Consider the following 20,944-nt stretch of genomic DNA (forward strand, 5'->3'; position numbering starts at 1 on the left):
TGGGATATGGCCGATGCTGAAGTTGTCTGCAGGCAGCTGGGTTGCGGCCTGGCTCTACAGGCTCCAGGTGGAGCCGCGTTTGGCATGGGTGACGGTGCTGTCTGGCTCGATGAGGTCAGGTGCACCGGAAGCGAATCCATTCTCTCTGACTGTCCATCCTCATCCGCAGCTCAACCTGATTGCCATCACAAGGAAGATGCCAATGTGATTTGTTCTGGTAAGGGTACGGCATAAGGTGTGGTGGTCGTTGCTGCGGGACGGGGTACTTGCACTTTGTGGTGTTTAATGCAATTCTTACGAAATTAAAAACGCATGTTTTATTTCAAGTAAATTCATAACGTGTTGTCCATTATTTTTGCATCATTCATTCCTCATTCCCAGAATTACCGCAGAGATCTTCTTCCACACCTGCAGGTACTTATTACCAACACATATCATTCGTATTAGCGCTAGTCTTGTTGATGTTTTCTTGTTGTTGATAATTTCTTTAGATTATATGTGTGGCTTCAGAACTTTAAACACATTAAAGAATATCAGTTGGCTTCCCTGTGTTAAATCGTCTTCTAAACTTTCATTAAGGACAGAAAGCGGAAACCACTTACACCCCGGAAGTGATCTGCATCACCCTGGGAGTCCTGTTAATCTGTGAGTTGATCGCACTGCTGCTGGTAATGCGGAACAAGTCAAATAGAAAAGGTGAGGGTGCAGTTATCCTGGTGCATTTCCATTGGATCTCGCATATTGATTCATATACAGACCAACCTTCAGTTCATTGGCCATTTGAAAAGACTGTCACTTCTCCTTGTTTAAACCTAATTTAAAATCTTACTCTGGTTTTGTTCGTTGGTTTCGTTCACGTCAATAGTCGACTCAGTTTTCTGTGACGATTAAATTGTAGAGTTGCCTACATGTCCAAATTTAAGTTCCCAGTTAATATGCCAGAATCCCAGATGCTCCTGCCCTGGATCAGAAAATGTCAGTGAACCTTTCTGGCTCCTGGGATCAGATCCAAATCAATCTTCTTCCTTTATTCAATTCTTCAGTTATACGTGTGCATCCGTCCCACTCGTGCAGGTTGTCGGTACGGTTGACAACCTCGAGCTCCCTAACCGGAATCCATCAATACCACGGTAGCACAAGTGATTAGCACTGTTGCTTCACAACGCCAGGGTCCCAGGTTCGATTCCCTGCTCGGTCACTGTCTGTGTGGAGTCTGCACGTTCTCCCCGTGTCTGCGTGTATTTCCTCCGGGTGTTCCGATTTCCTCCCACGGTCCAAAGACGTGCGGGTTAGGTGGATTGGCCATGACAAATTGCCCTTAGTGACCGAAAATGGTTAGGAGGGGTGACTAGGTTACGGGAGTAGGGTGGAAGTGAGGGCTTAAGTGGGTCGGTGCAGACTCGATGTGCCGAATGGTTTCCTTCTGCAGTCTATGTTCTATATCTGCAATCTGACAATTATTTGAGATTTGCTGAATTAGTCAATGATTATTCCGCATCCGAACACAATTATTGCACTAATATCCCAAACATCAACAGCCTCCCGTTCGAAGTAAAGGACAATTAGTTCTCACACAGATGTGTCACGGTAGGAAACATCACCACCTCAATGGTGTTTCACACCTGATGCTGTCGACAGCGATCAGACACAGTCTCTGCCAATGTCTCTTCCACAACATTTCCATGTCCATCAGAATCAATCGATCTTTTCCGAAGATTAAATCAAGTTAATTTTTACTTATGTGTCATCTCCTTGGTTTCAGATAAATATGTGCACATTCAGAACATCTCTCTCTCCCATACAATTGCACAAGAAGCAACCTGCAGAGTCACAGTTTTGCACACACATGCACGCATATACACACACACACATGGACGCATACACACACACATGTATGCATATACACACACACGCACCATATATACAGACACATGTACGCATACATACACATGAACGCATGTACATGCACACATGTACGCATATACAGACGCATATACCATATATACACACACACTTGTACGCATATACACACGCATGCACGCATATACACACATGCGCACACTCACTGACTCATTTATGCACAATGGTACAAATAGTCTCACTCCAGAGATATATATCTCTCCCTCCGGCTCGCTCGCACGCATACAGACACTCGTATAAACACACTCACCCTGCCTCTTACACACATATACTGTTTTCACACACGCAGTTTCACTTGCACACACGTCCATATCCCATCTCTCCTGCACACAAACGCCAATACACACGCTCGCACTCACTCTCATGCACTCATGAAATGATTCACTTGCGTACACGGTATCTCTCTAATTTGCTCATGTACATACACATAGACACCAGCAATACTCATGCACACTGCCTCTCACACACACTCAGTCACACACACACCAACATATACCCATTCTCTCTCTCACACATACAATCAGTCACACATACATTAACTCGTTACAACCCGCACATATTCTCTCTGCTTCTGTTTAATTCTCTCTTAAGTTTGCTCCCACACACAAATACCAACATACACACACTCTCTCTCACACACACATGTAAAAGCATTCACTGATTTACTTGGGTACAGGTTATGTTATTATTTCCTCAAACCTGTTCTCTCACACACACAGGAACGCTCGGAAACGCTCTGTCTCTCTCCCTCTCTTCTCTCTCTCTCTCTCTATCTCTCTCTCTCTCTCTCTCTCACACGCACAAGCAGTGGCGAACAGACTATCTCCCTTTCCCTCTCGCACAATGACAAAAATAGCAACCTATAAAGTCACACTCACATACAGACTCGCACACACTCACACGAACACTCACGCACACCCAAGCACACTCGCTGACTTACTTGCACGGATGGACATACACACACGCTCTGCGGGTCTTGGTTTCTTTCCTGCTCTCTATCGCACAGGCACATAGACATAAACATCGCCAGTCTCTCCCTCACACACGTGCTCACTCACACACTTGCACAAACATTGACGCCACTCTATCTTTCTCCCGCTCTAGCTCGCTCTCCCACTCACACAAAACAATAATTTTCGCACTAGCACTCACTCTCACACACCCATAGGCAGTCACTGATTCACTCGGCGAGACACACAATTTCTCTCCCTTGCTCTATAACTCTCCATCTATTTGTATCTGCGTGTGTCAGACACGCACACTGGGCTAAATCGCTGGCTTTGAAAGCAGACCAAGGCAGGCCAGCAGCACGGTTCAATTCCCGTACCAGCCTCCCCGAACAGGCGCCGGAATGTGGCGACTATGGGATTTTCACAGTAACTTCATTGAAGCCTACTCGTGACAATAAGCGATTTTCATTTCATTTCATTTCATTTAAGTTAACTGTTTTGGTCTCTTAATTATGGTCGCTATGAAGCTTTCTTTATTTTCATTCACAAATACTAAAGGCAATGCAATGCAACAAATGAAACGCTCCGTCTTCACTCCAACAGGTATCGTCACTGCCAACTGGGCTTCGCCATTCGCTTTGTACCCTGCAATTTATGAAGAAATTGACAATATCCCCCCTGGAAAGGAGTCAATCCAGACCCATGCATCAGGTTTGCATTTTCAATTCTAAATGCACTATACACCGGACAAGTAACTGTTTAATTGTAGCCCCGTTGAAAGTGCTCGTATGCAGCAGCGTTATTTCAGTGTTCGGTATATAGCGAGAAGAAAAATGGAATTGGTGAAGACTGTTTCTGCCCATTTTTGCTCCACTCTGTTCCACTCCTTGGTAAATAGCGACCTGAGCGTTTGTATCAGAACCAGTGAACAACACACAGCGTGTTGTTGCAATATGAAACACTTGCAAAATTCACCTATAATTACCAGATTCATTTCAACATACGTACTTTGAATGGTTTACATCTTGGCAATAATAATCCGGCTGTCATCTCATACTGGAGAGAAATCTAATTGGATTGTTGAACAGTGATTTGGGTGTACAAATATACCAAACACTAAAATATCGGTGCAGAATAACGACACCATCAAAATTAAAACACACGTAAGCGTTTATTTCCAGATGGATGGGATTGAGATTTAAAGAGGTTAAGCAGAACCTCCAAACAACATCTGTGACATAACATTTGGAGATTTGGCTGCGGTTCTGGTCTGAATGTTATCAAATTCAATGAAAACTCATAGGGGCTTGTGCAAAGCAATTGCAAAGATGCTCCTCGGGCTGATTCAAGAAGGACTGAAGTGAGAAGAAAAAAATCTTCTGATTTTCTAACTCGGATTCTGTCGAGTCGACCCAGCGGAGATAAGTCTTTCTCCAGTCTCGATTTAACTGCTCTAAAATAAAAGTGATGGAGATCCTTGGGGTCAGGACATGATTCAGGAGAATGAAACCCTGCCAACGGATATTGTAATAAAGGGTTACATTTGAAATTATATACACTTTTCTGATATACAATGCCTATCTCTAATTGGGATGCACTATGTGTTATCCTGCCTGTTACAGGGTAGCAGGTCTATCTCCAGTTGTCCTGATCTGGTGATACTGAATCTTCCTCTTTTCACTGAATTGCGCATGGTGACTCTGTTCCGAACATGTTGTTTATTCGCAAACACCAGGGAATTCTATGTGCACTGTTAAATTATTGTGATCTCTACTCCAAGGGACACAATGTTTCTGTGTTGTTTTCCGTTACAATGTTTCTGGGGCATCAATATATCCAATTATAATCCGTTTTATTTTGTCTTTAACAGACTCTGCTTCCAATGACTCCCTGAATCAGATCGGATATTACACCAGTCACAGTTTGGGCGACAAGGATGCTGAATCAGAAAACCGGGACTGGGAAGCGTCTAGTGTTCAGGGTGGGTGTATTCTCACTTTCTAGTTGATGGTGTTCACACTTTCAATCCAGAATAACATTGTAAATATCGCAAAGAACAATGATCCACATACTGGAGAACGTTTCAATTTAATTTAATTTAAGCAAATCGGCAAACATACATTATGACGAAATGAACTTCATACAGATCGCTGTCTGTTGTACAGAGGTATAAAACATTCAATTCATGTTGTTTTCCCCGATGAAGTGAGAAGTGAAATGTGGGCGCAGATATTTTTTAAATTGCATTCATTTAACGCTGACCCGACCAGATGTTATTGTCCAACCCGAACGGCCCTGCTGGCAATTTGGAGGGAATTCATGAGTAAACGGCATTATTGTGGATCTAGATTCACATGTGCGGCATAGCAGATCAGGGTGGCTGACTGCTTTCCCTCAGGGGACAGGGGACAGGAATAAAGCAGACTATTTAATACACATTCGATATTGAATTCCCGTTATTTATTGAATTCAAATGTCACTCTGTGCCATCGGGTGCTTCGAAATCGGGTATGCACCGACGATCTTCGGGTTCGAGAGAACGATTTGAGCTGTGACACTGCTCTGCCACCACCTCCCAAAATGTTCTCCGTCATTCGTTGGAATCCAGTGACAATAAACCACAAAATAAAAATGCAAAATTGACGTGGATCAATGATTTTCCAACCGATTAAACTCAGGGAACCTGAAGACCAAAATGGGTCCACTTCTCTGCCCTTCTCTTTTTTGGTGGATTAACATTCGAGGGAATCATTCTCATTATGCAGGAAATATAATTAGCTCCAGTGAAAATCACCATTCTCTTCTATGTTCGCTTCCAGACGTTGATGATGACGTTGAGGCAGAAACTGTTGACTCCAGGCGCCGACACTTGCTTCTCGATCTCGCCGCTGCGGATCTTTCAACGCTGACAATTGCTGGCGGTGATGCCTCTACTCTGGGTGAGATACGCCTTTGATGCGTCCCACAGCCGAGTTCCATCCGGGAGGAATGGACAAGCGAGAGGCTGCAGGGGATGTAAGGGGCTGGTTTAGCTCAGTGGGCTAGACAGCTGGTTTGTGATGCAGAACAAGGCGAGCAGCGCGGATTCAATTCCCATACCAGCTTACGCGAACAGGCGTCGGAATGTGGCAACTAGTGGATTTTCACAGTAACTTCATACTTGTGACGATAAAAGATGATTCGATATGTAGTCCATTCCATCCGGATGTGGCACACAACCGCGTTAATGGCAGTTTCTGCTGTCATTCGGCACAATTACATTTCGGAAATAATGAGTTTATCCTTCAAATAAGTTTATACTTGTTCAGTGTGAAACACCGAGCAGGAAATCCTTCCAGTACTCATTCTGAGTCTCCTGATTGAGGGCACATACATTGCCACCCAGCGGGACAACACACCAATGTTATGCTTGTGGAAAACAATGTTATTTCATTCTGACACCAGGCAAGTTCCACACCCTCATGCTTTTACCATGCATAAACCATCGGTGCGCCATCTATCTCGCAGTCATCCCATTATTAATCCAACTGCTCTTTCTCCACATAGTAGACAACACTCTACTCTGGTTGAGATACGCCACGGTTATTCCCCTTTACCGGCATCTGTTCCAACTAACAGTTGAAAATACCGAGAATGCTTGCATATAGCATGTAAGGATTGTTTAGACCATAGTGAAACTTGTTGAAAGTTTCAACTTTCAGGGCAGCACGGTAGCAATGTGGATAGCACAATTGTTTCACAGTTCCAGGTTCCCAGGTTCGATTCCGGCTTGGATCACTGTCTGTGCGGAGTCTGCACATCCTCCCCGTGTGTGCGTGGGTTTCCCCCAGGTGCTCCGGTTTCCTCCCACAGTCCACAGATGTGCCGGTTAGGTGGATTGGCCATGATAAATTGCCCTTAGTGTCCAAAATTGCCCTTAGTGTTGGGTGGGGTTACTGGGTTATGGGGATAGGGTGGAGTTGTTGACCTTGGGTGGGGTGCTCTTTCCAAGAGCCGGTGCAGACTCGATGGGCCGAATGGCCTCCTTCTGCACTGTAACTTCTATGATCTATGAAAGTCCTCTTTGTCCTTAAGGCCGTTTCTTTACACCTTTCAGGTTTAATGAAGAAGCACAAGGAGGCAACATCCCTAGGCATGTGACCGACTGGCGGGAATGTTCAGTGTTAAACAAAAGAAGAGAACCCAAGATTTTCCAACAACGTGTTCATGCCAATAATGTGTCACTTCGCGATATAAGAACTGGTTTAGTTTATTAAATATCAAATAAGAATGTGTTGAGTACCGAGATTCACGACGCTTTGTCTTCATGAACCTGCATTTCACTGACATTTCATAGGGACATAGAAACTGGGATCAGAAATAGGCCATTTGGACCTTTGCGCCTGCTCAACTATTTAATACGATCATGGCTGACCCTCAATTCCACATTCCCGTTTTGAGAACTCGGCAGCTTCGCTAATCTCTGAGTGAATCAATTTTTCCTCATCCCAGGCATGTGACAGGCGTGTTGCCTAAATTACCGCCTATTCTGATACTGTGTCCCCTAATTCTATACTCCCCAACAAGGGTGGTTCAGCGGCACAGTTAGCATGGCTGTCTCACATCGCCAGGACGAAGGTTCGATTGAAGCCTTGGGTGACTAGCTGTGTGGAGTTTGTACGTCCCCCCGCCCTATCAGCGTGCTCCTAAAGATGTGCACTCCAGGTCGTATTGAACGTTTTCCCCGTGTCTGCGTGCTCTCAGTGCCCGAAGATGTGTACTTTAGGTTGAGTTACAGGGTTGGGCGGTGATTGGGCCTGTCAGAGTGCTCTTTCAGAAGGTCGTTGCAGAGGCGATGGGGCGATTGGCCTGCTTCTGCGAACTTGCTCAACTTGTGTCAACCTTTAAGTCTCCTTGCATCTTACTCACAACTCATAATTACGCCTCGTTTTGTGCCGTCAAAAACCTTGGAAATGTGACATTTTGTGTCATCACACAGATCATTTATATACATCGTGAACAGCTGGGGTCCAAACACTGACCCCTGCGGTATCACACTAGACGCTGCCTGCCAATCGGAAAATGGCACATTTATTCCCGTCTGTCAATTAATTCTCAGTCCATTCAAATTCATTACCCGTGTGCAGCAGGGTGGCGCAGTGCTTAGCATTGCTGCCTCACGGCGCCGCAGTCCCAGGTTCGATCCCGACTCTGGGTCGCTGTCTGTGTGAAGTTTGCACATTCTCCCCGAATTTGCGTGGGTTTTGCCCCCATATCCCAAAGATATGCAGAGTAAGTGGATTGGTCACGCTAAATTGGCCCTTAAGTGGAAAAAATGAATTAGGTACTCTAAATTTTAAAAAAGTCAAAGACATTACTCCCTAATCCAGCTGTTTTTATTTTGCCACTACAATTTTATGAGGGAATTTACCCAATGTATTCTGAATGTCCGTATGCGTTACATCCACTGGATCTGCCTTATCTTCGCTCGTGGTTCCATCCTCAAACATGTCCAGTGGTTAGGCATGATTGGCGTTCTATACACCCATGGTCGTTTTGTCCAATCCTGTTCATGCTGTCCAAATGATCTCATATCACTTCTTTTTATAATAGACTCGAGCATCAGACTAACTGGCCTGCAGTTATATATTTATTTCTTCTCCCTGCCTTTTCATTGGTGGGAATACTTTTGCCACACTCCAATCTGTATTCAAAGTCTATAAACATTTGGAAGATGGCCATCAATACATCCAATATTTCCAGTTCCATGTCCTTTAATATACTGGGATGTAGACTATTAGACCCTGGTGATGTATTCATTTTACCCCCTAAGATTCCCAAACACTCGTGTCTTACTAACTCTGATTTTCTTCAGTTCTGCTCCTTTACTGGACTATTAGCTCGCTACCAATACTGGCAGATTATGTGTGCCCTCTTTTGTGAGGACAGAAGCAAAGTGTGTAATTCTTCTTCCATTTCGTCGTTACCAATTCCAATTTCCACGGCTTCTGCCCGCACCGACACTGGTCTTAAGCATTTTGTCTTCACATATTCACAGAACCAGCTTCGGTGAATTACTCTGTTCCCTGCAATATTACTGTTATCCTCTCATTTCCTCTCTTGGTCATTTTTGTCCTCATTTATTGAATTCTTTATTTGTCCTCCTTTATTTAAATGTTCCCAAACCTGAGGCTTGTTATTTTATTCCCCCTGACGATTATATATATATATTGTCTTTGGATTTAATATTATCCCTAATTTCTTATGTGAGCCATTGTTGAGCCACGTTTCCGCCTTTGATTTTCTTTGTGCAAGACAGGAATTAATAATTGTTGTCATACATGCAGACGTGCTTTAAACGTGAACCATTGTCTATCTACCATCAACCGTTTTAGTAAGATTTCCCAATCTATCCTTGTCAATAATATCCACGCATGTCCCATCATTCAGATTCAGGATCCGAGGTTCTGATTACACTACTTCACTCTCCATCTTAATGAATACATGGAACACATTCGGGTTATACTCCGCCAAGGGAACCCACAGCACTAGATTGTTAATTAATCGTTTCCCATTGTAAAGACCCAGTCTAGAATAGTCAGTTAGCTGGTTGCTTCACCAACATTTTGGTTTATAAAACCAATTCAGGAAGTCCCCCTCCGCTATTCCAATGCTCGTTAGGTTTGCCCAATCGCTATAAATCAAAGTGACCAATGATTACAATTTTAGATGTATTGAATTATTCATCGATTTCTTATATAATAGCTTCGCTTTCACCCCAAATGCTGTTTCTGGGCCTTGAGGCAACACTGGAAAGACGTTTGTGTCCCTTGGTATTTCTTACCTCCACCGTACAACTTCCAAATCAGGATGTTGGGAGTATATATATATATTGTTCCTCACTATTGGACTGATTTTCTGCTTTACAAACAATGCCCCCTCCAACTCAGTTTTCGTATTGGCTGTACTTCCTAATTTTTGAATATACCTGGATGTTCAGATTGGAAATTTTAATCTTGAAATTGAGTATTTCACTGTCCAGCTTTGTTGCATGGGTGAATCTTAAAATGTATTTGTTTCTTGAGCTGACATGAATTCATGATGTTTATTCGAACATAATTTTGTAACCACTTTATTTCTGGATGTCACTTGCAGTGACGATTGGTTTGAACCAGCAATAAATATTTGTTTTCCATGTATTATGACTTTCAACACGGCGCTCTACTGAATGACCACAGCCTGCTGAAGTCCCATGGCGGCTAAATACAGTCATCCAAAATGTTGTTTCAACTCAGTGACATCTCCCCCTGTCCGCCCTACTATCAATAAACCAACATCCATCATTAAACCATACTTTTCCAGGCCATCACATAATCATAAAAGCTGCAGTTCTGCATCACACAGTCTCAGATTTCGCAACAGAACGTTATGTTGACATAAGTGAATCTTTCCATTGTGTAAAACAACCACAGCTACAAGAAATACATTATTTAAAATTCCTTGGAGTGAAACGCAATAATGCCAACTTCAAAATCGCTATTGATCATTCTGTTTACTATTATTATGTCAGAATTCTGGTTAATTAAAGCCCTACTAATGTAATAAACACGAATCAGTAAAATCAGATACTGGAGCTAATAACAAACACATAGAAGTTCGAAATGAATGTCGAAATTATTCGGCAGCGCTCCTCTCTTGGCTGTCATCCCATGCACAGCATACTCCCAGAGGCAGCAATGCGGGTCATCTGCTCAGCACCAATTCGCCAAGCCTCCCCGTTAGCGGAAATTCTAAAAACAAGAAGGACGAATTGTTCTTATTTAAATGGAGGGGAATGAGGCAGGCAGAACTGAACAGCAAGGCTGAAATATCACATTCCCGCAGGTAGTCATTCGCCAAGGGAACGATCGCATGGACAGAGCTGGTCGGCGATTAGCTTAATTATACACACAGAGCTGATCAAACATGGGGTCATCACAAACAGGCTGGGGAAAATGCAGTTAGCTCATCATCCGGCACGTTGGCAGTGTGCATACCACTGCTCCCATTAGCACAGTACTGGCCCGGGGAGCCGTGTGCAATTCACGTCTCGGGTGAGTGCTCTGTGTGACGTTTGCAGTTTCTGTCCGCAGTCTCATTTTTTCCACAGTTCAAAAATGTGCAGGTTAGGTGCATTGGCCATGCTAAATTGCACCCTCGGGTAAGCAAATGGTGAGGTTGGGTTACTGAGTAAGGCGGGCTCAAGTAGGGTGCTCTTTCCTCGGGGGCTCTTTCCAAGCCTGCCAGTGCAGACTCGATGGGCCGAATGACACTGTAGGGATTCTATAATCCAAAGGAATAACGATAGACCAAAACTGGCGACTGTGGAGGCACCACAGACATAGAGCGCTACAGTCATTTGACGAATCAGTCATGAGTTCACCAGCTATGGTAGGTTGCTACCCACAAATCTCCCAGCCATGTGATAGAGAACAAACATATCACGCTCATTGTCTATGTGAGAAATCACACACAAACAGAAATATGATGCCTTAGTCGGATTAACAGATCCAGATCATCAGCAGTTATTGAGTTGGGATGGGGCGGGGCTGGAATAAATGTACTAAAACCAAGGGCTATGGGACGTATATAGGTCAGTGCATAGGACAGACCAACCGTATTGAGTTTGTAGTAATCATACTATCCGAGGTCACCCACATCAATAGCGGTGAAGACTAAATTATAATGTTTGTCCTGAAAATACACGTCACATCACAGATATCACAGGATACTCTCAGATTCTTACCAAGCCGCGGTCTATATGTGCCTCCAGATCAAAAGCATAGTATCTGGCTGTCAATCTTTATAACGGACGACAACATAATCCGGCCTCACATCTCATTCACAAGAAGAATTACACAGTTTCATAAATACAGCAGTTAATTTCGAGGCTGACATTGGGACCTCACTGATGGAGCAGTGCACTGTCTAACGGTCAGTCAGGAGCAAGTACTGTACTCAGATACACAGAACTGCCATGGCGCCATCCTGTCAGACGCTCAGTACTGAGGGGGGACTTCACTGTCTGCGGGTTAGCACTGCTCTTGAAGAGAACCATTGATGATTGGGATCCAATTATCGGCAGAGGTATGACTTTAAGTGGCGGTAACTATTGTGATCTACCCTGTGGACCCTGCGAGAGCACACCATCATAGAACTGTCAGCATCTTGGAAATACTTGTCTATCGGATTCATAGTACAGGGAAACCAATCAACTGTCGGAGGGACATGTGTGCGTGAGTGCTAAGCTGTCAGTGGGGTAGTGTGCAGTTGGGTCCTCACAGTCAGAGGGTAAGTACAATGAATCTGCTTCGCACAGGGTCGGTACAATCACAGAGTGGAATCAGCGCGAGATCTACACTGCGGGAGGGTCAATGATGTGGGTGTGCGGCACTGTAGGAGTGTCAATGCTGTGGGGGTGCGGCACTGCGGGAGGGTCATTGCTGTGGGAGTGCGGCACTGCGGGAGGGTCAGTGCTGTGGGAGTGCGGCACTGCGGGAGGGTCAATGCTGTGGGAGTGCGGCACTGCGGGAGGGTCAGTGCTGTGGGAGTGCGGCACTGCGGGAGGGTCAATGCTGTGGGTGTGCGGCACTGCGGGAGGGTCAGTGCTGTGGGAGAGCGGCACTGCGGGAGGGTCAATAATGTGGGAGTGCGGCACTGCGGGAGGGTCAATGCTGTGGGAGTGCGGCACTGCGGCAATGTCAATGCTGTGGGTGTGCAGAACTGCGGGAGCGTCAATGCTGTGGGAGTGCGGCACAGTGGCAGGGTCAATGCTGTTGGAGTGCGGCACTGCGGGAGGGTCAGTGCTGTGGGAGTGCGGCTCTGCGGGAGGGTCAATGCTGTGGGAGTGCGGCACTGCGGGAGGGTCAGTGCTATGGGAGTGCAGAACTGCGGGAGAGTCAGTGCTGTGGGAGTGCGGCACTGCGGGAGGGTCAGTGCTGTGGGAGTGCGGCACTGCGGGAGGGTCAGTGCTGTGGGAGTGCGGCACTGCGGGAGGGTCAATACTGTGGGAGTGCGGCACTGCGGGAGGGTCAATGCTGTGGGAGTGCGGCACTGCGGAAGGGTCAGTGCTGTGGGAGTGCAGAACTGCGGAAGGGTCAATGCTGTGGGAGTGCGGCACTGTGGGAAGGTCAGTGCTGTGGGAGTGCGGCACTGCGCGAGGGTCAATGCTGTGGGAGTGCGGCACTGCGGGAGGGTCAGTGCTGTGGGAGTGCGGCACTGCGGGAGGGTCAATGCTGTGGGAGTGCGGCACTGCGGGTAGCTCAATGATGTGGGAGTGCGGTACTGCGGGAGGGTCAGTGCTGTGGGAGTGCGGCAATGCGGGAGGGTCAATTCCGTGGGAGTGCGGCACTGCGGGAGGGTCAATGTTGTGGGAGTGCGGCACTGCGGGAGGGTCAATGCTATGGGAGTGCAGAACTGCGGGAGGGTCAATGCTGTGGGAGTGCGTCACTGCGGCAATGTCAATGCTGTGGGAATGCGGCACTGCAGGAGGGTCAATGATGTGGGAGTGCGGCACTGCGGGAGGGTCAATGCTGTGGGAGTGCGGCACTGCGGGAGGGTCAATGCTGTGGGAGTGCGGCACTGCGGGAGGGTCAGTGCTGTGGGAGTGCGGCACTGCGGGAGGGTCAATGCTGTGGGAGTGCGGCACTGCGGGAGGGTCAGTACTGTGGGAGTGCGGCACTGCGGGAGGGTCAGTGCTGTGGGAGTGCGGCACTGCGGGAGGGTCAATGCTGTGGGAGTGCGGCACTGTGGGAGGGTCAGTACTGTGGGAGTGCGGCACTGCGGGATGGTCAGTGCTGTGGGAGTGCGGCACTGCGGGATGGTCAGTGCTGTGGGAGTGCGGCACGGCGGGAGAGTCAGTGCTGTGGGAGTGCGGCACTGCGGGAGGGTCAATGCTGAGGGACTGCAGCACTGCGGGAGGGTCAATGCTGTGGGATTGCGGCATTGCGGGAGGGTCAATGCTGTGGGAGTACGGCACTGCGGGAGGGTCAGTGCTGTGGGAGTGCGGCACAGCGGGAGGGTCAGTACTGTGGGAGTGCGGCACTGCGGGAGGGTCAATGCTGTGGGACTGCGGCACTGCGGGTGGGTCAGTGCTGTGGGAGTGCAGCACTGCGGTAGAGTCAATGCTGTGGGAGTGCGGCACTGCGGGAGTGTCAATGCTTTGGGAGTGCGTCACAGCGGGAGTGTCAGTGCTGTGGGAGTGCGGCACTGCGGGAGGGTCAATGCTGTGGGAGTGCGGCACTGCGGGTGGGTCAGTGCTGTGGGAGTGCAGCACTGCGGTAGAGTCAATGCTGTGGGAGTGCGGCACTGCGGGAGTGTCAATGCTTTGGGAGTGCGTCACTGCGGGAGGGTCAATGTTGTGGGAGTGCGGCACTGCGGGAGGGTCAATGCTGTGGGAGTGCGGCACTGCGGGAGGGTCAATGATGTGGGAGTGCGGCACTGCGGGAGGGTCAATGCTGTGGGAGTGTGGCTCTGCGGGAGGGTCAATGCTGTGGGAGTGTGGCTCTGCGGGAGGGTCAGTGCTGTGGGAGTGCGGCTCTGCGGGGGGTGGGTGGTCAATGTTGTGGGAGTGCGGCACTGCGGGAGGGTCAATGATGTGGGAGTGCGGCACTGCGGGAGGGTCAATGCTGTGGGAGTGTGGCTCTGCGGGAGGGTCAATGCTGTGGGAGTGTGGCTCTGCGGGAGGGTCAGTGCTGTGGGAGTGCGGCACTGCGGGAGGGTCAGTGCTGCTGGAGTGCGGCACGGCGGGAGGGTCAATGCTGTGGGAGTGCGGCACTGCGGGAGGGTCAATGCTGTAGGAGAGTGGCACTGCGGGAGGGTAAATGCTGTGGGAGAGCGGCACTGCGGGTGGGTCAATGCTGTGGGAATGCGGCACTGTGGGAGGGTCAATGCTGTGGGAGTGCGGCACTGCGGGAGGGTCAATGCTGTGGGAGTGCGGCTCTGCGGGAGTGTCAATGCTGTGGGAGTGCGGCACTGTGGGAGGGTCAATGCTGTGGGAGTGCGGCTCTGCTGGAGGGTCAATGCTGTGGGAGTGCAGAACTGCGGTTGGGTCAGTGCTGTGGGAGTGTGGCACTGCGGGAGGGTCAGTGCTGTGGGAGTGCGGCACTGCGGGAGGGTCAGTGCTGTGGGAGTGCGGCACTGCGGGAGGGTCAATGATGTGGGAGTGCGGCACTGCGGGAGTGTCAATGCTGTGGGAGTGCGGCACTGCGGGAGGGTCAATGCTGTGGGAGTGCGGCACTGCGGGAGTGTCAATGCTGTGGGAGTGCTTCACTGCGGGAGGGTCAATGCTGTGGGAGTGCGGCACTGCGGGAGGGTCAATGCTGTGGGAGTGCGGCACTGCGGGAGGGTCAGTGCTGTGGGAGTGCGGCAGTGAGGGAGGTTCAGTGCTGTGGGAGTGCGGCACTGCGGGAGGGTCAATGCTGTGAGAGTACGGCACTGCGGGAGCGTCAGTGCTGTGGGAGTGCCGCACTGCGGGAGGGACAATGCTGTGGGAGTGCGGCACTTTGGGAGGGTCAATGATGTGGGAGTGCGGCACTGCGGGAGGGTCAATGCTGTGGGAGCACGGCACCGCGGGAGGGTCAATGCTGTGGGAGTGCGGCACTGCGGGAGGGTCAGTGCTGTGGGAGTACGGCTCTGCGATAGGGTCAATGCTGTGGGTGTGCGGCACTGCGGGAGGGTCAATGCTGTGGGAGTGCGGCACTGCGGGAGGGTCAATGATGTGGGAGTGCGGCACTGCGGGAGGGTCATTGCTGTGGGAGTGCGGCACTGTGGGAGGGTCAATCATGTGGAGAGCGGCACCGCGGGTGGGTCAATGCTGTGGGAGTGCGGCACTGCGTGGGGGTCAATGCTGTGGGAGTGCGGCACTGCGGGAGGGTCAGTGCTGTGGGAGTGCGGCACTGCGGGAGGGTCACTGCTGTGGGAGTGCGGCACTGCGGGAGGGTCAATGCTGTGGGAGTGCGGCACTGCGGGAGGGTCAATGCTGTGGGAATGCGGCACCGCGGGAGGGTCAATGCTGTGGGAGTGCGGCACTGCGGGAGGGTCAATGCTGTGGGAGTGCGGCACTGCGGGAGGGTCAATGATGTGGGAGTGCGGCACTGCGGGATGGTCAGTGCTGTGGGAGTGTGCGGCCCTGCGGGAGTGCCAATGCTGTGGGAGTGCGGCACTGCGGGACGGTCAATGCTGTGGGAGTGCGGCACTGCAGCAATGTCAATGCTGTGGGTGTGCAGAACTGCGGGAGGGTCAATGCTGTGGGAGAGCGGCACTGCAGGAGGGTCAATGCTGTGGGAGTGCGGCACTGCGGGAGGGTCAATGCTGTGGGAGTGCGGCACTGCGGCAATGTCAATGCTGTGGGTGTGCAGAACTGCGGGAAAGTCACTGCTGAGGGAGTGCGGCACAGCGTCAGGGTCAATGCTGTTGGAGTGCGGCACTGCGGGGGGTTCAGTGCTGTGGGAGTGCGGAACTGCGGGAGGGTCAATGCTGTGGGAGTGCGGCACTGCGGGAGGGTCAATGCTGTGGGAGTGCGGCACTGCGGGTGGGTCAATGCTGTGGGAGTGCGGCACTGCGGGAGGGTCAGTGCTGTGGGAGTGCAGAACTGCGGGAGGGTCAATGCTGTGGGAGTGCGGCACTGCGGGAGGGTCAATGCTGTGGGAGTGCGGCTCTGCGGGAGTGTCAATGCTGTGGGAGTGCGGCACTGTGGGAGGGTCAATGCTGTGGGAGTGCGGCTCTGCTGGAGGGTCAATGCTGTGGGAGTGCAGAACTGCGGTTGGGTCAGTGCTGTGGGAGTGTGGCACTGCGGGAGGGTCAGTGCTGTGGGAGTGCGGCACTGCTGGAGGGTCAGTGCTGTGGGAGTGCGGCACTGCGGGAGGGTCAATGATGTGGGAGTGCGGCACTGCGGGAGTGTCAATGCTGTGGGAGTGCGGCACTGCGGGAGGGTCAATGCTGTGGGAGTGCGGCACTGCGGGAGTGTCAATGCTGTGGGAGTGCTTCACTGCGGGAGGGTCAATGCTGTGGGAGTGCGGCACTGCGGGAGGGTCAATGCTGTGGGAGTGCGGCACTGCGGGAGGGTCAGTGCTGTGGGAGTGCGGCTGTGAGGGAGGTTCAGTGCTGTGGGAGTGCGGCACTGCGGGAGGGTCAATGCTGTGAGAGTACGGCACTGCGGGAGCGTCAGTGCTGTGGGAGTGCCGCACTGCGGGAGGGACAATGCTGTGGGAGTGCGGCACTTTGGGAGGGTCAATGATGTGGGAGTGCGGCACTGCGGGAGGGTCAATGCTGTGGGAGCACGGCACCGCGGGAGGGTCAATGCTGTGGGAGTGCGGCACTGCGGGAGGGTCAGTGCTGTGGGAGTACGGCTCTGCGATAGGGTCAATGCTGTGGGTGTGCGGCACTGCGGGAGGGTCAATGCTGTGGGAGTGCGGCACTGCGGGAGGGTCAATGATGTGGGAGTGCGGCACTGCGGGAGGGTCATTGCTGTGGGAGTGCGGCACTGTGGGAGGGTCAATGATGTGGAGAGCGGCACCGCGGGTGGGTCAATGCTGTGGGAGTGCGGCACTGCGTGGGGGTCAATGCTGTGGGAGTGCGGCACTGCGGGAGGGTCAGTGCTGTGGGAGTGCGGCACTGCGGGAGGGTCACTGCTGTGGGAGTGCGGCACTGCGGGAGGGTCAATGCTGTGGGAGTGCGGCACTGCGGGAGGGTCAATGCTGTGGGAATGCGGCACCGCGGGAGGGTCAATGCTGTGGGAGTGCGGCACTGCGGGAGGGTCAATGCTGTGGGAGTGCGGCACTGCGGGAGGGTCAATGATGTGGGAGTGCGGCACTGCGGGATGGTCAGTGCTGTGGGAGTGTGCGGCCCTGCGGGAGTGCCAATGCTGTGGGAGTGCGGCACTGCGGGACGGTCAATGCTGTGGGAGTGCGGCACTGCAGCAATGTCAATGCTGTGGGTGTGCAGAACTGCGGGAGGGTCAATGCTGTGGGAGAGCGGCACTGCAGGAGGGTCAATGCTGTGGGAGTGCGGCACTGCGGGAGGGTCAATGCTGTGGGAGTGCGGCACTGCGGCAATGTCAATGCTGTGGGTGTGCAGAACTGCGGGAAGGTCACTGCTGAGGGAGTGCGGCACAGCGTCAGGGTCAATGCTGTTGGAGTGCGGCACTGGGGGGGGTTCAGTGCTGTGGGAGTGCGGAACTGCGGGAGGGTCAATGCTGTGGGAGTGCGGCACTGCGGGAGGGTCAATGCTGTGGGAGTGCGGCACTGCGGGTGGGTCAATGCTGTGGGAGTGCGGCACTGCGGGAGGGTCAGTGCTGTGGGAGTGCAGAACTGCGGGAGGGTCAATGCTGTGGGAGTGCGGCACTGTGGGAGGGTCAATGCTGTGGGAGTGCGGCTCTGCTGGAGGGTCAATGCTGTGGGAGTGCAGAACTGCGGTTGGGTCAGTGCTGTGGGAGTGTGGCACTGCGGGAGGGTCAGTGCTGTGGGAGTGCGGCACTGCGGGAGGGTCAGTGCTGTGGGAGTGCGGCACTGCGGGAGGGTCAATGATGTGGGAGTGCGGCACTGCGGGAGGGTCAATGCTGTGGGAGTGCGGCACTGCGGGAGGGTCAATGCTGTGGGAGAGCGGCACTGCGGGAGTGTCAATGCTGTGGGAGTGCTTCACTGCGGGAGGGTCAATGCTGTGGGAGTGCGGCACTGCGGGAGGCTCAATGCTGTGGGAGTGCGGCACTGCGGGAGGGTCAGTGCTGTGGGAGTGCGGCAGTGAGGGAGGTTCAGTGCTGTGGGAGTGCGGCACTGCGGGAGGGTCAATGCTGTGAGAGTACGGCACTGCGGGAGCGTCAGTGCTGTGGGAGTGCCGCACTGCGGGAGGGACAATGCTGTGGGAGTGCGGCACTTTGGGAGGGTCAATGATGTGGGAGTGCGGCAATGCGGGAGGGTCAATGCTGTGGGAGCACGGCACCGCGGGAGGGTCAATGCTGTGGGAGTGCGGCACTGCGGGAGGGTCAGTGCTGTGGGAGTACGGCTCTGCGATAGGGTCAATGCTGTGGGTGTGCGGCACTGCGGGAGGGTCAATGCTGTGGGAGTGCGGCACTGCGGGAGGGTCAATGATGTGGGAGTGCGGCACTGCGGGAGGGTCATTGCTGTGGGAGTGCGGCACTGTGGGAGGGTCAATGATGTGGAGAGCGGCACCGCGGGTGGGTCAATGCTGTGGGAGTGCGGCACTGCGTGGGGGTCAATGCTGTGGGAGTGCGGCACTGCGGGAGGGTCAGTGCTGTGGGAGTGCGGCACTGCGGGAGGGTCACTGCTGTGGGAGTGCAGAACTGCGGGAGGGTCAATGCTGTGGGAGTGCGGCACTGTGGGAGGGTCAATGCTGTGGGAGTGCGGCTCTGCTGGAGGGTCAATGCTGTGGGAGTGCAGAACTGCGGTTGGGTCAGTGCTGTGGGAGTGTGGCACTGCGGGAGGGTCAGTGCTGTGGGAGTGCGGCACTGCGGGAGGGTCAGTGCTGTGGGAGTGCGGCACTGCGGGAGTGTCAATGATGTGGGAGTGCGGCACTGCGGGAGGGTCAATGCTATGGGAGTGCGGCACTGCGGGAGGGTCAATGCTGTGGGAGTGCGGCACTGCGGGAGTGTCAATGCTGTGGGAGTGCTTCACTGCGGGGGGGTCAATGCTGTGGGAGTGCGGCACTGCGGGAGGGTCAATGCTGTGGGAGTGCGGCACTGCGGGAGGGTCAGTGCTGTGGGAGTGCGGCAGTGAGGGAGGTTCAGTGCTGTGGGAGTGCGGCACTGCGGGAGGGTCAATGCTGTGAGAGTACGGCACTGCGGGAGCGTCAGTGCTGTGGGAGTGCCGCACTGCGGGAGGGACAATGCTGTGGGAGTGCGGCACTTTGGGAGGGTCAATGATGTGGGAGTGCGGCACTGCGGGAGGGTCAATGCTGTGGGAGCACGGCACCGCGGGAGGGTCAATGCTGTGGGAGTGCGGCACTGCGGGAGGGTCAGTGCTGTGGGAGTACGGCTCTGCGATAGGGTCAATGCTGTGGGTGTGCGGCACTGCGGGAGGGTCAATGCTGTGGGAGTGCGGCACTGCGGGAGGGTCAATGATGTGGGAGTGCGGCACTGCGGGAGGGTCATTGCTGTGGGAGTGCGGCACTGTGGGAGGGTCAATGATGTGGAGAGCGGCACCGCGGGTGGTTCAATGCTGTGGGAGTGCGGCACTGCGTGGGGGTCAATGCTGTGGGAGTGCGGCACTGCGGGAGGGTCAGTGCTGTGGGAGTGCGGCACTGCGGGAGGGTCAATGCTGTGGGAGTGCGGCACTGCGGGAGGGTCAATGCTGTGGGAATGCGGCACCGCGGGAGGGTCAATGTTGTGGGAGTGCGGCACTGCGGGAGGGTCAATGCTGTGGGAGTGCGGCACTGCGGGAGGGTCAATGATGTGGGAGTGCGGCACTGCGGTATGGTCAGTGCTGTGGGAGTGTGCGGCCCTGCGGGAGTGTCAATGCTGTGGGAGTGCGGCACTGCGGGACGGTCAATGCTGTGGGAGTGCGGCACTGCAGCAATGTCAATGCTGTGGGTGTGCAGAACTGCGGGAGGGTCAATGCTGTGGGAGAGCGGCACTGCAGGAGGGTCAATGCTGTGGGAGTGCGGCACTGCGGGAGGGTCAATGCTGTGGGAGTGCGGCACTGCGGCAATGTCAATGCTGTGGGTGTGCAGAACTGCGGGAAGGTCACTGCTGAGGGAGTGCGGCACAGCGTCAGGGTCAATGCTGTTGGAGTGCGGCACTGCGGGGGGTTCAGTGCTGTGGGAGTGCGGCACTGCGGGAGGGTCAATGCTGTGGGAGTGCGGCACTGCGGGAGGGTCAATGCTGTGGGAGTGCGGCACTGCGGGTGGGTCAATGCTGTGGGAGTGCGGCACTGCGGGAGGGTCAGTGCTGTGGGAGTGCAGAACTGCGGGAGGGTCAATGCTGTGGGAGTGCGTCACTGCGGCAATGTCAATGCTGTGGGAGTGCGGCACTGCGGGAGGGTCAATGATGTGGGAGTGCGGCACTGCGGGAGGGTCAATGCTGTGGGAGTGCGGCACTGCGGGAG

General features: G+C 52.7%; 1 protein-coding gene and 1 long non-coding RNA gene across 2 annotated transcripts in view; one reads left to right on the forward strand and one right to left on the reverse strand.

Annotated features, from left to right (window-relative positions):
* The window catches only part of LOC140399565 (uncharacterized), a 358,239-nt gene that overhangs the window by 133,051 nt on the left and 204,244 nt on the right, over positions 1–20,944 (reverse strand). The gene's annotated exons all lie outside the window — the stretch shown is intronic.
* LOC140399561 (antigen WC1.1-like) lies at positions 15–7,919 on the forward strand. The gene is made up of 7 exons (XM_072489103.1): positions 15–217; positions 382–414; positions 580–696; positions 3,474–3,581; positions 4,741–4,851; positions 5,690–5,809; positions 6,967–7,919. The coding sequence occupies exons 1-7, from the start codon at positions 85–87 to the stop codon at positions 7,008–7,010; spliced, it is 666 nt and encodes a 221-aa protein (XP_072345204.1). The 5' UTR covers positions 15–84; the 3' UTR covers positions 7,011–7,919.

Source organism: Scyliorhinus torazame, chromosome 23 (assembly GCF_047496885.1).
Source record: "Scyliorhinus torazame isolate Kashiwa2021f chromosome 23, sScyTor2.1, whole genome shotgun sequence".
Classification (NCBI taxonomy): Eukaryota; Metazoa; Chordata; class Chondrichthyes; order Carcharhiniformes; family Scyliorhinidae; genus Scyliorhinus; species Scyliorhinus torazame.

What these genes read in the sequence shown, in the direction of transcription:
- LOC140399561 (XM_072489103.1), top strand. Translation starts at nt 85, where the DNA reads ATGGGTGACGGTGCTGTCTGGCTCGATGAGGTCAGGTGCACCGGAAGC. An exon ending in TGCCAATGTGATTTGTTCTG is followed by an intron (nt 218 to 381) that starts GTAAGGGTACGG and finishes CCTCATTCCCAG; the next exon opens with AATTACCGCAGAGATCTTCT. An exon ending in ATCTTCTTCCACACCTGCAG is followed by an intron (nt 415 to 579) that starts GTACTTATTACC and finishes ACTTTCATTAAG; the next exon opens with GACAGAAAGCGGAAACCACT.